Below are 17,704 nucleotides of genomic sequence, written 5' to 3'. Positions count from 1 at the left end.
CTAGGAGCTCCCTGCAAGGTGGAGAGAGTAGAGGCCCATGAGCGTTGTTTCAGCTTTCAACTAGTAAACTTTCTAGCTGCAGCATTTTGTACAGTAGGGGAAAGCACTTTGGATTGGTGGTTGTACGTATGCCAACTCAGATGGATGTTTCTATTCAGTTGTTGCTGGGTCTACCCAACGTATGCATATGACTGCAGCCTTGATCTAGTTGGTTCTGAATTTTTGATAGATGTTGCGATTATGCTGCCTCCAGACCTAAATAATCAATTCATCAATTGGCATGTATTCCAGAAGCCAACGGAGACATTTTAATAGCCTCATTTGTGTATGCTTGCTGTTAGTGGTGGTGTTGCCCATATATCTGTTGGGTGTTGCAGCAGCTCATGTGCAGCTGGGAGACCTGGAGTCTAAATCCCATCTCTGCTATCGGACAATTGACTCATCTGACAGGTCTTATTCTCTATCTGAAAACTCAGAATAGCCCATGGTATCACACAGGTGCTGTGAAAGCATGCAAGTAAAGACAGGGCATACCCCAAATGGTGGGAAATAAATTCAGTTTGATTTCTGACAACTTAAACAGGCCAATGGTACTTATTTCGACCAGACTGTGGCCATAGCTAGATGGGGCTTTATCCCAGGGTGATCCCCGGGATCGTCGCTGTGCGTCCACATGACACACAGGGGATCCTGTGATCAGGGAGGGATGATCCCTCCCTTGCCCCGGGATCTAGCCCTCCCCTTTGGACCCATTTTTTCCGCAGTCCTGGGCTGAGCCTGAGACCACGGAATGTTTGGCTGGTTGACCCAGCTCCGCACGATTCCTCGCCAGGAGCCGCGAGTGGGGCGCAGCACTCCTCAGGAGCGCTGCGCCCATTGGGGCTGGGGGGCGGGGAGCGGGGAAAGTAATTTAAATTTAAAAAACCACTTACCTTATGTGCAAGATCATTCGTGCACCGCTGGCCCTTTAATAAAAAAAATGGCGGGCGCGACGCCTCTCCTTCTGAGGTCGTTGCGTGTCGCATGTAAACAGAGGAGGGCTCTCGCGTTAAACACAGCGCGAGATCTTCCCTCCTCCGTCGCGGGCTAACAAGTAGGTCTACCTAAGGCCTGTATCAGTGGCTGTATGAAAGGTGATGTATTTCTACCAGTCTGAGTAGATGAACGCATCTCCAGCGCCTGTGTTTGGTCCCCCTGTTTTATGGTCTCCCCCTGCTTCCTCTACAGACCGTTGCAATGATCAGGACACCAAGACATCCTACAGAATTGGAGACACCTGGAGTAAGAAAGACAACAGAGAGAACCTGCTTCAGTGCCTCTGCACAGGGAACGGCAGAGGGGAGTGGAAATGCGAGAGGCATTCGTCTCTGCAAACCAGAGGCATAGGTAGGCAATACACCCGGATGTGACCATGAATTGGAAGGCGTCACTTTGATGCTCCAGCTGAGTGGTTTGTTGTCTTTGCCTCCGCCCTGCCTCTTCCCTGGCTTGCCATAGAGTTCCACCCTTGGAGTTATGGAAGCTTAACTTTGGGTCTGAAGGGCCAGAGCTGATTCCTGCTCCTATTCACCAAAATGTATTTGCTCTTGTCTGATTGGAATATGCTTTTTAGGGCAGGGGTGGAGAATCTCTTTCAGCCTGAGGGCTGAATTTAGCTTCAGAAAAGCAATGGGGGTGGCGCATTCCAGTGGTGGGTGGGGCCGAGGGGAAAGGGGGTGGGGCCAAAATACACCCCCTCCCCCAAACACCAGCATATTGTAGCTTAAATTCTTGACTGCCAGTAAGTTAAGCTGGAGGAGAAGTGTTTCAACCCCTTAGAAAAATGAACTTTTAAGCTACAATGTGCTGGTGTTTTTGCCCCGCCCATTTCCACTTTGGCCCCGCCCATTTTGGCCACGCCTCCCACTTGAACTCGGCCGCCGAGAGCTTCCCCCAAATGAACCTCTTTCAGCCTGCTGTAGGCAGTCATTGTAATGGGGCAGGGAGGGCGGAGGAGAGAATCCGGCATCTGAAACTGCCCGTAGAATTCCACTAAGTGAAATGTAATTTGGCTGCGTGATAATGTAGCCTATGGTTTGGCATACTTTGCTTTTGGAATAGTTTTAGAATGTTATTTTCTCATTACCAATCTTGCAAATTGAATTGATTCATTAAACCGCACTGAGCGGACGATTAACAGCTCTTCACGCCCAGAGTATTTCCACGTTCACTGCTGCAGCGTGTCATTGGTCTCATGTTTTCTGCTACAGGAACGGCATCTGGAACCATCACAGATGTACAGACTGCCATCTACAAACCTCAGCCCCAGCCTCCTCCATATGGGCACTGTGTTACCGACAATGGGATGGTGTATTCTCTGGGCATGCAGTGGCTCAAGACACAGGGAAGTCAGCACATGCTTTGTACGTGTCTGGGCAATGGAGTCAGTTGCCAGGAAACAGGTAGGAGGCATTTGATCCTTGGTACATAAAAGATCCTCAGATAGGAAAAGATATGATCATGGGCTAAACATACGTACATACGTATGTACAAGCATATTACTTGACGGGCATAGAGTTGACTGAGGTCGATCTTCACAGATAGTTTTTCAAGACCATCGGGGAAATATACCTCAGGAGGGCACATCACGTTTCATTTGCCCCGTTGCCACAGTGCAGTAGAACTGACCCGGCTGGCGTCGAGGAGATAGGGATGTACGGGCTGTGTAAAAGTCCAATTCTGTCTGTGTTTTGCAGGTTGTCAGATGCCTTTTGTTCCGTCACGGACCCATAGACAGAATTGGATTTTTTCCCCCATTTCCGAATTTGCACACATGCACGATTGTGCAAATTCCCCCCTCCCCAATGCACAAATCCCCCCCAAATGTGCATTTTCATGCTTTAGCTTATGGGGGAAATTATTTATTTATTTATTAAAACATTTGTATCCTGCCCTATTATCACTGGGATCTCAGGGCGGCGTACAGATGAAACCAGAACAATAGAAACATAAATAATTTGCACAGCTACAAATGTATTAAGCCATTTAGAGGCACATTTTTGGCCAGGATTATTTATTTTTGCATATTTTTTGTGTGATGAAATCTTCAAAATTCCTGAAGGGTAGGAAAACGGTCTGCAAGTCCACAGACTCTGCCTGACAAGGGGGGAAAGCTGGTCTGCTACAGGATCCTTTGGTCGAGTTCATAAAAATCCAAACTCAATTGGTTGCGTTGCGGATTCCTACGACATCCCTACAAGGAAAATACGCTAAGCTAGATGGGCAATCTGGCCTCCATAAGGCTCACTGAATATCTAAAAGGCCGTTTGTGACACTGCTGTGGGAATAGAACTTCTGATGTGGCCAGATGTTAGAGGAGCTGAAAAGGCTCCCTGTCCCAGCATAGGGAACCCCAAGGAACCCTTCTGTGAAGCTGCTGCCAGTACCTGCCTCCCTGGAGCTTTGGTGCTCTTGAGCTCAATGCAGTGGAGTTGAAGGTGGCTTGGGCCTCATCTACACCAAGCAGGATATTGCACTATGAAAGTGGTATATAAAAGGCAGGAACCACACCAAGCAGGATAGAGCGGTATGAAAGCGGTATATGGTAGGTGTCCATGGGCCCCAACAGTTGTCAGTGCCGCTATAAAGCAGCAGTGTGGCTCCTGCCTTTTATATACCACTTTCATAGTGGAATATCCTGCTTGGTGTAGATTAGGGCCTTAGTTAGACCTACCTTTTATCACACGACGGAGGAGGGAAGATCTCGTGTTGTGTTTAATGCGAGAACCCTCCTCCGTTTACACGCAACGACCTCAGGAGGAAAGGCGTCACGACCACCATTTTTAAAATTTTCTTAAAGCGACGGGAGAGCATGAACGCTTGAGCGCAAAAGTTAAGTGGCTTTTAAAATTAAATTAATTTCCCCGCTCCCCCCACCCTACCCCCGATGGGCGCAGCGCTCCTGAGGAGCGCTGCGCCCCATGCATGGCTCCCTCGCACGGAGCCGGGTCAACCCGCGGTAACGGGCCACGCATTCCGCGGAGCCCGAGACCATGGAAAAAACAGGTCCAAAGTGGAGGACTATATCCTGGGGCAAGGCAGGGATCATCCCTCCCTGATTCCACGATCCCCTGTGCATCATGTGGACACACAGGGACTATCCCGGGGTTCGCCCCGAGATAAAGCTCCATCTAGCTATGGCCTAGGTCTTGGTGGGACTGGTCTTGAGTCTTCTCTCATCCCTCCAAGGCCAGCCCAGGTACTACAGCCAGCACTCTGGCAGCATATAATATTCTGGGCTATATAAATTATATATATATATACACACACACACACACACGTTAAATTCTGCTCTGGAGGAGGTTACTGTAGCTCAAAGCTGTAGTGATAAGGAAAATGTTGTCTTGTACTTGTGAGGAGATGACAGGATCTTGGTACAACGTTCTGTTTTCTGGTTTTGCAGCGGTGACCCAGACCTATGGTGGCAATGCCAATGGGGAAGCCTGTGCCTTCCCATTCACTTACAACGGCAGGACTTTCTACTCATGTACCTCTGAAGGCCGAACCGATGGGACGCTGTGGTGCAGCACAACCTCAAACTTTGATCAGGAACGGAGATACTCCTTCTGTACAGACCAAAATGGTAAACTTTTCAAAATTAATGCCTATTTGGGGGAGAAATACGATGCAAGGTTTAAGCAGGCTAGGAAAAACTACTGACAATGGAGGCACAGAACTATTACTTAGGGTGACCCTATGGAAAGGAGGACAGGGCTCCTATATCTTTAACAGTTGCATAGAAAAGAGAATTTCAGTAGGTGTCATTTGTATATATGGAAAATTCCCTCTTCATCACCACAGTTAAAGCTGCAGGTGCCCTGCCCTCTTTTAAATCTGGTCACAGTATAGCTGCAGTATAGCTCCTGCAGCTTTAACTGTTGTGATGAAGAAGAAATTTCACCAGGGGCTGCATGCATACAAATGACACCTGCTGAAATTCCCTTTTCTATGCAACTGTTAAAGATACAGGAGCCCTGTCCTTCTTTTCATAGGGTCACCCTATATTACTTGCAATTTGTCATTGCTGCACTGAACTCAGTAGCTGACACTTTTCTTATGTGGGGTGTGGTGGGGATGAACTGTAAGAAATAAAAGATACCCAGAAGGCCTGGCAATGATGGAAGGAGTAGGTAGCCCCAACAGAGAGCCAGTTTAGTCCAATCTAAGCTCAGCCATAGCCTTACCAGATAGCCACGGGCAAGCTATTCAGTCCACATGCTAGGTTCTGCTTTTACAAAGTGGCAGTAACACAAGATGCCACTTTCTCAGTACTCAGACCATGAGTAAGGTAGGATATAAATCTACCAGTGCAATCCTATGCATGTCTTCTTAGAAGTAAGTGCCACTGAGTTAAATAGCATTTACCCCTAGGCAACTGTGTACAGGATCGCAGCCTCGGTGAGCCTTCTCCCCTATCTCCATTTTAAAGTCTAAAAATGTTGTTCCTTGGCTGCTGCTTGTTCCAAATTGGTCCAAAGCCCTGGGGAAAAAGCACTTTCAGGGGCCGATTTTGCAATTGTTCCATAGGAAAGACATGCGTTGTTCATCAGGAATTGGAAAGCTAGGGCATTACTCACCAATTTTTCTTCCGTGTTTCTTTACTGGGTCTCGTCAGACGATCCTAGGAAATGCATGTGGAAAAATGCTACCAACTGAAATAAAAATCTAGCGTGCCTCTCGTAGAGTTGTAGATGAGTGGGTGGGAGGGATTACTTCGAAAAAGAGTTGGTAGCCCAGACAAAGCATCATTATCCAGAGCACTTTTTTTCTGAATGTGTCTGGCTGGGATTTTTTCTTTTCTTTTTAGTCCAGTAAGACCAATGTCCATATTAGGCCTTGGGAAAGATGCCTCCTGAGCCTGATCAGTGCAATGTTCTGATGTCACTCTCTACATCCTGAATCTCCAGCCAGGTTGCCATATATAGCAGCAATCAGAACCTACTACTTGTGTGACCTTTCCACCCAAAGAATTTTGTCTCCGTTGGAGATGGGGAGAGAGATTTGCATTAAAACAGGGCTCTCTCTGTGTAGCTAAATGGTCTGAGAAGGAATGGAACTGTTCTCTCCTAATACCTTACCAAAGCAGAAACTGCCCACCTGAATGATAATTTTGTATTTGTGTTTTAAATTTGTTGGTTGTTTTTATGCTCTTCATGGTTTTAATTTTTGTGAACCGCCCAGAGAGCTTCGGCTATTGGGTGGTATAAAAATGTAATAAAATAAAATAAAAATAAACAAATAAATTATATGAAAGGAACACACCCAGCAGTGCTCTGGTGGCTCAAATCAGGGATGCTTGTGAATTTCACTTCCGATTTTCGAGTTCTGAATTATCTGATCTTGCTGTGCGGTAGTTTTTCACTTTGCTTCTGTTAAAGATCCCGTTTCTTTTGCTTTCGGCCACCTCAGGTGAAGATCCAGGCCCCTTGCTTGTATGCTGCACCTGCTTTTATCCCACTTTGATCTTTTTAAAGAATACGCTTCCTTTAGCAGCGGGGAGTGGCATTGATTATAACCTTGCAATGTAAAGGGCCTCATGAAGGAGGCCCAAGGAATCCTTTAAATAGAACCACAAAAGCAAACGTCTCATTCTTTCTGACTATTTAAAACCATTAGGTTGTAATTAGGGATGTAAGTTAAGGACTTAAAGCGGCCTTCCTCAACCTGGGGCGCTCCAGATGTGTTGGACTGCATCTCCCAGAATGCCCCAGCCAGCTGGCTGGGGCATTCTGGGAGTTGTAGTCCAACACATCTGGAGCGCCCCAGGTTGAGGAAGGCTGACTTAAAATCTAACAGAGCACTTCTGTTCTCAGGCAGTCTGCCCACTACCCCCACTGATTTTTCATTTAACTTCTATCAATTATAAGCATATGGGTAAATTTGCTGCTGCCCTGCCCTTCATTTACATTTGCACTGCGTTGAAGAAGACATACGACCGGTCAGCAAAGTGCTCCCTTTAAAGGGGTCATGTGGAATGGGGTTAGCACTGCCTCCCAGCTGAAGTAGACTGGTGTTCTGCTTGTTTAAAAAAGTGATCAAGAACAGAGACATTTGCTGCCCTGGTTTTGCAGTGGTCCAGCTGTTTTGCACCCATTCTTTAGATAAGATCAAAGATGGGTTTCTCTTCCCTATTGGATTGAAGATAAGAAGCTGCATCTCTAGAACGTTAGAGAAAGTTAGAGGCGAAGAATGTCCATTTGACTCCGAATACTTGAATGAGCGGGATGGCTTAAACTCAAAAGCAGAGTTTGGTTTTCCATATTTGCCAGTAATTTCTTTCATGCCTTTACCATACAGATGGAGGATTGCTTTGGTTTTTGCAAGTCATTATCTGTGTAGACCCTATTTGTTACTTTTCTAAAATTCTTTACAACCTTATTCCACTGTTTCCTCCCAACAACCCTATAGTTTAAGTTGTTGTGAAGCTGTGGGTTTAAATGGCTCCATGTGGTGTACCCCAGAAAAACCCAGGGGATGCAGTAATACAGAGAACAGAATGTACAACCTGTCCCATAGAATTACAACTTTCAGCAGCAATTCCTGTGAGCATGGCACATTTGAAAAGCAGCTGCAGGATAACTAACACTTTATCTGGAGGTGCAGGAAAAACAAACAGGAAGGCACCACTCTCAGGAAGGGGAAGGGTGGAAATGTCCAGGTGTACTGGAAAAGGTTTATTTTTAGGCCAAACATGTTTTGAAATCAATCCTCCTTCAGGAACACTCCTGAATGACAGTTTTTAACCTCGTATAAAATCATGGTTGTAATTTGTGTTGTGTGTTACTTTATATGGAGATGCACCAAGTCACATGTTATAGTTTCCATACAATTGTGGGCATGTGCTTGGCTGAGGTAGCTCCAGCTGTGTTGAATCATAGAACCACAGAATAGTAGAGTTGGAAGGAGCCTATAAGGCCATCGAGTCCAACCCCCTGCTCAATGCAGGAATCCACCTCAAAGCATCCATGATAGATAGCTGTCCAGCTGCCTCTTGAAGGCCTCTAGTGTGGGAGAGCCCACAACCTCCCTAGGTAACTGATTCCAATGTCGTACTGCTCTAACAGTCAGGACGTTTTTCCTGATGTCCAGCTGGAATCTGGCTTCCTTTAACTTGAGCCCATGATTCCGTGTCCTGTACTCTGGGATGATCAAGAAGAGATCCTGGCCCTCCTCTGTGTGACAACCTTTCAAGTATTTGAAGAGTGCCATCATGTCTCCCCTCAATCTCCTCTTCTCAAGACTAAACATGCCCAGTTCTTTCAGTCTCTCTTCATAGGGCTTTGTTTCCAGACCCCTGATCATCCTGGTTGCCCTCCTCTGAACACGCTCCAGCTTGTCTGCATCCTTCTTGAAGTGTGGTGACAGAACTGGACGCAATACTCCAGATGAGGCCTAACCAGGGCCGAATAGAGGGGAAGCAGTACCTCTCTGGGCGGTTCACAAAAATTAAAATCATGAGGAGCATAAAGCTCTCTTGATCAAGTTCTTCATGCTGTGGCAAAACACATTCTTTCCAGCCCTTGTGAGGTGCAACCCATCCCTTGCCAGCAGTCCATCTTCCAAGTAGCGTAGCCCGGGGTCCCAGAATCCAAAACTCTTGCGTCGGCACCACCTTCATAGCCAGGTGGCCATGTGAGTGGAGGTGCTTTGTTCTATGTGTGTGCATGAAGTTGCCCTGAGATAATAGGACTGTGCTGAGTAACATTGCTTAGCTGGGATTCAAAAGCAGGCCCGTCAAGATTTATTTGTTACATTTCTATACCGCCCAATAGCCAGAGCTCTCTGGGCGGTTCACAAAAATTAAAAACATTCAAAGTAACACTCTGTCTTGGATTGGAATAGCTATATCTTCATTATCCAACGTGTTGTTGTCCCAGATAAGGTGTTATGTGATGAATTTGTGTCATTAGCAGCTTTGATAGGCATCCAGAGTCCCTTTCTTTGAATGGTTTTTCCTTTCTTGCAGTCTTAGTTCAGACGCGTGGTGGTAACTCCAATGGCGCCCTGTGCTATTTTCCTTTCCTCTACAACAACCGGAATTACACTGATTGTACTTCTGAGGGGCGGAGAGATAACATGAAGTGGTGTGGAACCACCCCAAATTATGATGCTGATCAGAAGTTTGGATTTTGTCCCATGGCAGGTATGTGGAATATGTTTTTAGGGAGAGTCATATGCAAAGCCATCTGGCTTGCTAGTTGCTCTTTAATTTTGGGGTGGGTGTGTTATGAAGTGGTATTTGGTTTGTATGAACATTAATTAAGACTCAACAGCTGTCTGTAAAGTTAGGTGCTGTCTATAAAGATTAACCTAAATCAGTCAGTCAAGGTTTCATTCAAATCCTTCAGCTTTTCCATAATTCAGATTTAGAGTGCAAGTCCATAGCTAGACCTAAGGTTTATCCCTGGATCGTCCTGGGGTCAAACCTGTTCATCTAGGTGACACACAGGGCATCCAGTGCTCAGGCAGAGGTGAACTCTGGATGATCCCAGGATAAACCTTAGGTCTAGCTGTGGCCCAAGACTCAAAGTAGCTGCAAATCCAAACTGAATTTTCTTCCTGAAATAAATGGAAATTGACATTTGATATGCTTAGGTGAAAACAGCTGTTGATTACAGCTTCAGCAATCACATCACTATCGAAGCCCTGGTGAAAAATCAGAATGAATATTCATGGGAAATTGCCTTGTTATTTTGCTTAACATAAAGCCTGGCAAAAACAAAAACAAGCCCCAACAAATAAACGTCACTCTTTTTGTTCCTTGAACAGCTCATGAGGAAATCTGCACCACCAATGAAGGTGTTATGTACCGTGTTGGAGACCAATGGGACAAGCAGCATGATATGGGCCATATGATGAGATGTACTTGTATGGGAAATGGTCGTGGAGAATGGACCTGCATTGCTTATTCCCAGCTGAGAGGTATTTGATATTGCTTCTGTGGTCAATTCGATGCGACCAATTGTAGTCTGTATGGTGGTAAGGATTACCCTATAAACCAATCAAGATACGGTGTGGATGCAAGCTGGTGCATGGAGAAGGGAGTTATAGCAGACAGTCTTCAAATATAATAAAGTCGTCTTATTGTGTAATTAGTAAAGTGGGACTATCCAATTGGCATTAAAAGGAAATGAGTCAGGCCTTAGCTAGACCAGGCTATATCCCGGGGCGAACCCCGGGATCGTCCCTGTGCGTCCAGATGACGCACAGGGGGTCCCGGGATCAGGGAGCCCAAGTCCGCAGAGCGTGTGGCCCATTTCCGCAGGTTTACTCTGCTCCGTGCGATTACTCGCGGGGAGCTGGGAGCGCTGCGCCCATCGGGGGTAGGGTGGGGGGATCGGGGAAAGTAGTTAAAATTTAAAAAAAACCCACTTACCTTTGCGCATGACCATTCGTGCGCTGCCGTCACTTTAAGAAAATAAAAGAAAATGGCGGGCACAACGCCTCTCTTTCTGAGGTCGTCAAGCCTTACATGTAAACGAGGGCGAGATCTCACGTTAATCGCAACGCGAGCTCTCCCCTCCTTTCCCCTCCGGACTTCCACGTAGGTCTAGCTAAGGCCTCAGGCTCAGCAGTTATGCTCAGCATCTCTACAACAATCCAGGGGGACAGGTATGACTAATAATAGCCAAGGCCTTTCATATTCTGTGGAGCTCTATAGGTAGAATTTCATGAAGAATATAGAATCTGGTGGGGAATCGCAGTTCTTGAAAACCTCAGAGAATCCTCTTCTGAGGCAGAATCTCCCCCAGAAATGTCTCAAACTCTCATTCGCTGTCTGCATATCTTGGCTCTGTATGAGGTGTGGGGGGGCGGGCAGGGAATGTAGTCATTGCCATTTTTGTGACAGTGGTCACTTTTCCAATCTGCTATGGCTGTGAAAATCACAGCAGGTGCATGTCCTGCCTTGACCTTTCCGATCCAGAGCTGGTGTGTCTGTGAGATACCTAGCAGGGTATCAATCCCATGGGTGGCCACACAAGCATGCGAACCAAGTCTAAGACTTGCAGTGAACATGCAGCCACGTTCTGGTTGTTTCCTACACCCATTGTCAAAACAAGAGTAGGAAACGGGACATTATCAGTTCTGGGCTCCACAATTCAAGAAGGACGCAGACAAGCTGGAGCGTGTTCAGAAGAGGGCAACCAGGATGATCAGAGGTCTAGAAACAAAGCCCTATGAAGAGAGACTGAAAGAACTGGGCATGTTTAGCCTGGAGAAGAGAAGATTGAGGGGAGACATGAGAGCACTCTTCAAATACTTCAAAGGTTGTCACACAGAGGAGGGCCAGGATCTCTTCTCGATCCTCCAGAGTGCAGAACACGGAATAACGGGCTCAAGTTAAAGAAGCCAGATTCCAGCTGGACATCAGGAAAAACTTCCTGACTGTTAGAGCAGTGCGACGGTGGAATCAGCTACCTAGGGAGGTTGTGGGCTCTCCCACACTAGAGGCATTCAAGAGGCAGCTGGACAACCATCAGTCAGGGATGCTTTAGGGTGGATTCCTGCATTGAGCAGGGGGTTGGACTCGATGGCCTTATAGGCCCCTTCCAGCTCTGCTATTCTATGATTCTATGATTCTATAAACGATTTGAGCTCTCGGGTTGTTTTCCTGACTTTCCTCTCACGTGTGCTTTGCACTTCCACCTCCTCCCTTGGAATGGCGACTGATGTTTATTTATTTATTATTTATTGATTGATTACATTTCTATACCGCCCAATAGCCGGAGCTCTCTGGGTGGTTCACAAAAATTAAAAACATTCAAAGTATAAAACAACAGGATAAAACCATAATGTAAAATACAATATAAAAGCTCAACCAGATAAAAACAGCAGCAATGCAAAATTACAAATTTAAAACATCAAGTTAAAATTTATTTATAGACTGTTAAAATGCTGGGAGAATAAAAAGGTCTTCACCTGGCGTCTAAAAGCATATAATGTAGGTGCCAAGCGAACCTCCTTAGGGAGCTCATTCCACAGCCGGGGTGCCACAGCAGAGAAGGCCCTCCTCCTGGTAGCCACCTGCCTCACTTCCTTTGGCCAGGGCTCACGGAGAAGGACACATGAGGATGACCTTATGGTCCGGGCAGGTACATACGGGAGGAGGCGTTCCTTCAGATAGCCTTCAGATGTTGGTTTCCAGGCCTGTCTTTCTATTTTTCTCTGCTGCCACTTCTGTTCTTGAAAACAACAACTTATTTCTTGGTGCCTGAGGCCCAGTAAATAAATAGAATATGCTCCCTTTGAATCTGTGAAGTGGAATAAAATGTGCAAATGCATGCTAATTTGTATTCGTATAATCTGGGATGCTTTAGTGCAGGATCCTTTATTAATTTATTACATTTTTATACCGCCCAATAGCCGAAGCTCTCCGGGCAGTTCCTTTGTTTGTATCCTTTTGGTAACATAGAGAAAGCCTCATTTGTTGGCTTCTAATAAACTGAAAAGCAAGTGTGGAGCATCACGTAGCTATGTTGCGCTTTTTTAGTGACATTTTGAAGGCTGCCTAGAGAGGGATCCGTAATCTGCAGGAGAAATAGGCAGAACACGCTATTAAAACTTCCTCGAGTGTGGGTAGAGAAGTGCTTAAGCAGCATGAAAGGTAAATAAAACTTCAAAGGGGAAGAGTGCAGGCATTTGATCATCCTCCATCTGGCTTACACCAGTGGATCCACATTTGGAAGAAGTAGGGGATGGAGAAAAATCCCCAGCGCTGCTAGCGGATCTGAATATAATTTATTGGCACAGGCAGCCTCCAATGTTTCTCATGAATTTTATTTAGCTCAGTAACTGCCCAGCTCCGTGTGTTCACATTACCCAAGGTTAGGTAGCTGTAAAGTGATCTCTCGCTGGGCTTGCCCACTGTGCCACCGATGGGTTACTACTGATATTACCACTTGAGTGAAGTGAAAAATGCCTGTCTACATGAAATTCCTATACATATGGAGTGCCCAAGGCACACAACTACATAACACACCTACAGCGATGGACAGTAACAATTAACCATCAACCCCATTTAGTTCTTATCATGCGCAGCTGCCATTCACGTTTTTTTCAGGCTACAAGCAGACCGGCTGTTTCATTTGGAGGTGTTTACCCCAGATGTTGACCATACAATAATTTACGGTTTTCAGCCGACTCGTCATGACGTTTGTTCCGACGAAGCTCTTAGCGAAAACAGGAAAACAAACCGCGGAGACCTGTCAATAAATAAAATCTACAACCCTGACAAGAATGAGAAAATAATAAATATGATAAGAACTAGAAAATGATAAATATAACCTCCCATTGTAAATATATGTCTAGGTTCCATGCTGATATCATAGCCAGCACTGTGTCAAAGAAATTGTGTTTAAATTGTGCCAAAAAACTGTGATTGTGTTCTATGTACATTATACATTGAAAAAATTATTATAAAAAAGAATTGTTGTATTTGGAGTACTCTTCACACACAGTTTATTAGGCAATTAATTTGCCACAGATGACCGTGCAAGTGTTATGCATCAGTTTATTTTATATTTTATATATATTTGTAAATAAATGAGGTTGATGGCTAATTGTTACTGTCCATCGCTGTAGGTGTGTTATATAGTTGTGTGCCTTGGGCACTCTATATGTATTGGATCATTCACACTGCTGCCTTCTTTTGTTGAATACATGAAATTGCTGCCTCTTTGCCATACTTTGAAAAAACCCCTGTGCATTGCTAAATTGAGTGGAAAAACAACATGCTCTCTTGCGGCCAATATTTGTTCAAAGTAATCAATGGGACAAATATTATGTTTGTCTCTCAAAACAGACCAATGCATAGTTGATGGGATCACCTATGACGTTAACCAGACCTTCCACAAACGTCATGAAGAAGGACACATGCTGAACTGCACATGCTTTGGCGAAGGTCGGGGAAGATGGAAATGCGATCCTATTGGTAAGTTCATTCCTATCTGTACCAGGATAAAATCAGCAGCAGTGCAGAAATACAAAATTAAAGTACAAATTTAAAACAAGCAAAGTTAAAATGATAAAGTTATAGACTTAAAATGCTGAGAGAAGAAAAAGGGCTTCACCTGGCGTCTGAAAGAATATAGCCCCGACCCCGCTCACCCCCCCCATGTCCCTGGACTCCCCCCAGCCCGGCTCACGGTACTCACGGGACCTCACGGGCCAGGGCCTGGCTCCCCCCGGCCCCGGCCTGACCCCCACTACTCACGGGGAGGAGGGAAAGAAGCTGAGATGGGCACCAACACTGCCCACGGTCCTCAGGATCATCCCAGGATCGCAGGAAAAACTGGGGGGAAGGTGGTCCCAGAAATCCTGGGGAAATGGAGAGATCATCCCTGCCTGCTCCCGGGATCCCCTGTGTATCGTGTGGATGCACAGGGACGATCCAGGGACAAATCCCGGTAAAAAGGCACTGTGTAGACATGCTCTTAGTGGTAAAGGAAGTATTTTGTGCATCTCCCTAGAGATACATTTTGACGTATTCACATTTACAAAAATGAATCCTATCTTACGACAAGTAAATCTGCTCTGACTAAAACTACGACGCAGGTGTCCTTTTTGACAGTGCGTCAGACAGCCACTCATTTGTCTGGCCTTAGCTGTATCTTTTCCTCTCCGTTTTAGTTCCCATCTGCGTAATGGAATTAACAGAAAGTCATGGAATGATTTGTGTTTGAAGGCTTTCTCTGCCAGAGACTTGCTATCTGGCTTTAGACAAGTCACTTTCTCTTAAACTTTCAATTAAACGCAAAGGATGCCGGACAATTTGAGCACACATAGGATAGGCGGGAAGAGGTGGAGTGAGTACAGGAGAGGTCGGACTGCACCTTGGAGCATTTGGGGGCACTACTCACTGCCGGAGAAAGGGTGAGGGAAATGCTTGTTTGCATTTCCCACCCCTGTTAATAAAAATATAAAACATTCTTGCACATTAAAGCAAAACAAAACTAGGCTTCTCTTAGCTGGGCAGCTTTCTGGATGCAGGGAGTATTTAAACAGGGGAGCATTTAACCATTGAGACTTCTGCCTCCAGCCTGACACAGCACAGATCTAATAGCATATCACATGTTTATGCTGGATGATGATGATGATTTACAGTTATATACCGCCCCATAGCCAAAGCTCTCTGGGCGGTTTATATGGAGTCCAGCTCTTAAACATACATGTACACAGACTTTCTATTCTATGTAGGCAAAGTGAAACAAAGCAGGGCGTGGCCCTTTCCTCTTCTCACCTAGAGTCAGGCTGCAGCGCACAGATGTACAACCTTGAACCAGCTTCCCAAGTGAGAAGTGGGTTCTGATTGGCTGCAGCCCAACAGAAGTGCCCGTCCAGAAGCCTTTGAGTCCAGTTGTGTAGCTGAGCCCTTCTCATTACCCTGTGGTAGGGTGACCATATGAAAAGGAGGACAGGGCTCCTGTATCTTTAACAGCAGGTGTCATTTGTGTATATGGAAAACCTGGTGAAATTTCCTCTTCATCACAACAGTTAAAGTGCAGGAGCTCTACTAGAGTGACCAGATTTAAAAGAGGGCAGGGCACCTGCAGCTTTAACTGTTGTGATGAAGAGGGAATTTCAGCAGGTTCTCCGTATATACAAATGACACCCGCAGAAATTCCCTTTTCAATACAACTGTTAAAGATACTGGAGCCCTGTCCTCCTTTTCATATGGTCACCCTACCTAAACAGCTTGGGGCCAGGTTATTTGAAGGAAAGCCTCCTCCCATATGTACCTGCCCGGACCTTAAGATCACCCACAGGGCTCCTTTTCCATGAGCCCCTGCCAAAGGAAGTGAGGCAGGTGGCTACTAGGAGGAGGGCTTTCTCCGCTGTGGCACCCCGGTTGTGGAATGAGCTCCCCAGAGAGGTCCGCCTGGCGCCTACACTGTACTCCTTTCGTCGCCAGCTGAAGACCTTTTTATTCTCTCAGTATTTTAACACTTAATTTTAACTTAAATTTAAATTTAATTCTGTATTTTAACCTATATCAATTTCTGCTGTGTGGTTTTATCCTGGTTGTGCTTATTATATTGTATGTTGTGTTTGTGTTTTTAGACTGTTGGTTGTTTTGTTGTGCTTTTCATGGTTTTAATTTTTGTGAACCGCCCAGAGAGCTTCAGCTATTGGGCGGTATAAAAATGTAATAAATAAATAAATCCATCTCAGGTTAAGATAGAGTCAAAAGCAGGTTGGGGTCAAATTCATTCAGGAATTTCAAGGGGCTACATGGAAATGTGGAGGAGGGCTAGTTTAGTCTGCAAGCTTGAGGAATCCCATGCTTGAAATGACCTTGAAATAACCACACCCTTCTCTCTTCTTTTCCTGTGTTTAGACCAGTGCCAGGATTCAGAGAGCCAGACCTTTTACCAGATTGGGGATTCATGGGAGAAGCACGTTCATGGTGTCAGGTATCAGTGCTACTGTTATGGACGTGGGATTGGAGAATGGCACTGCCAGCCTTTGAGTACATACCCAAGTAAGAATCCTTTTTTAAAAAAATACCCGACACGTATCTGGTGAGCAGGTGTGCTTGTTTTCTGTGATTCTGTGTGTGCAGAATTACGTACAGACCTTTGTCTCTGGCACAGAATCCTGTTTCCTGAGAATCTTATCTTATAGTTTTAATTACATTTTAACCCGAGAGAGAAGGAGAAACTTAAAGGTAAACACATGTCCAATGAGAGCCTTTGCATGAATCAACCTACATGCAATTCACATTGTTTCTACCTAATTGTGCTTTTGGGTTCCCCGGTTTTGGTCATAGTGCTGTCCTTTCACACCAATGTTAGCGTTATCAATTTCCAGGGCAATTCTCAAGCTTTACCTGAGCTAGGGTGACCATGTGAAAAGGAGGACAGGACTCCTTCACCTTTAACAGTTGTATTGAAAAGGAAATTTCAGCAGGTGTCATTTGTATATATGGGGAACCTGGTGAAATTTCCTCTTCCTCACCACAGTTAAAGCTGCAGGTGCCCTGCCCTCTTTTAAATTTGGTCACTCTAGTATAGCTCCTGCAGCTTTAACTGTGGTGATCAAGAGGTTCTCCATATATACAAATGACACCTGCTGAATGACACTTTTCTATGCAACTGTTAAAGACACAGGAGCCCTGTCCTCTTTTTCACATGGTCACCCTAGCTCAGGTAAAGCTTGAGAATTGCCCTGGAAATTGATAACGCTAACATTGGTGTGAAAGGACAGCACTATGACCAAAACCGGGGAACCCAAAAGCACAATTAGGTAGAAACAATGTGAATTGCATGTTGCTTTCTTTTAGGTTTCTGCTTTGAGTGATGGTGATGGCTATTCTTGTTGTTATTATAGCTCACCCTTTTCCCTGGCAGAGTTCCTGTGCTTTTTAAAGCTTCATGGCAAGGAAAAATTTAGCTGGTGATACTTTGGCATGGACAGGTAATGATGGATAAAACTTCACCTGCTGAATTTCTCCTTTCATACAACAGTGAAAGTCTCAAAAAGTTGACTGTTCTGCTGACTAGACTGTCACTACTTTGCTCAGTTAAATGTGCTGCAAACTATGTTTAATGGGCACCTAAAGCATCATTGAAGTTTCAGATCACGGTTCTGTACATTTGGACACCCTTTACAGAAACCCCATGGAAATGTTTTGTATTCACTTAAGAATTTGGTTTGCTGGGGATTA

General features: G+C 45.3%; 1 protein-coding gene across 4 annotated transcripts in view; it reads left to right on the top strand.

Moving 5' to 3' along the window:
- FN1 (fibronectin 1) overlaps nt 1-17,704 on the top strand; it is a 93,762-nt gene that overhangs the window by 12,235 nt on the left and 63,823 nt on the right. For all 4 annotated transcript variants that reach the window (XM_063116099.1, XM_063116097.1, XM_063116096.1 and 1 more), the window contains exons 6-12: nt 1,228-1,386; nt 2,250-2,441; nt 4,442-4,621; nt 9,005-9,181; nt 9,808-9,960; nt 13,841-13,969; nt 16,376-16,519. In XM_063116099.1, coding sequence (XP_062972169.1) covers nt 1,228-1,386; nt 2,250-2,441; nt 4,442-4,621; nt 9,005-9,181; nt 9,808-9,960; nt 13,841-13,969; nt 16,376-16,519 — 1,134 coding nt within the window. The remainder of the gene's footprint in view (nt 1-1,227; nt 1,387-2,249; nt 2,442-4,441; nt 4,622-9,004; nt 9,182-9,807; nt 9,961-13,840; nt 13,970-16,375; nt 16,520-17,704) is intronic.

The sequence above is a fragment of the Elgaria multicarinata genome, chromosome 2 (genome assembly GCF_023053635.1).
Source record: "Elgaria multicarinata webbii isolate HBS135686 ecotype San Diego chromosome 2, rElgMul1.1.pri, whole genome shotgun sequence".
Lineage (NCBI taxonomy): Eukaryota > Metazoa > Chordata > Lepidosauria > Squamata > Anguidae > Elgaria > Elgaria multicarinata.
This window is presented reverse-complemented; position numbering and strand designations above follow the sequence as displayed.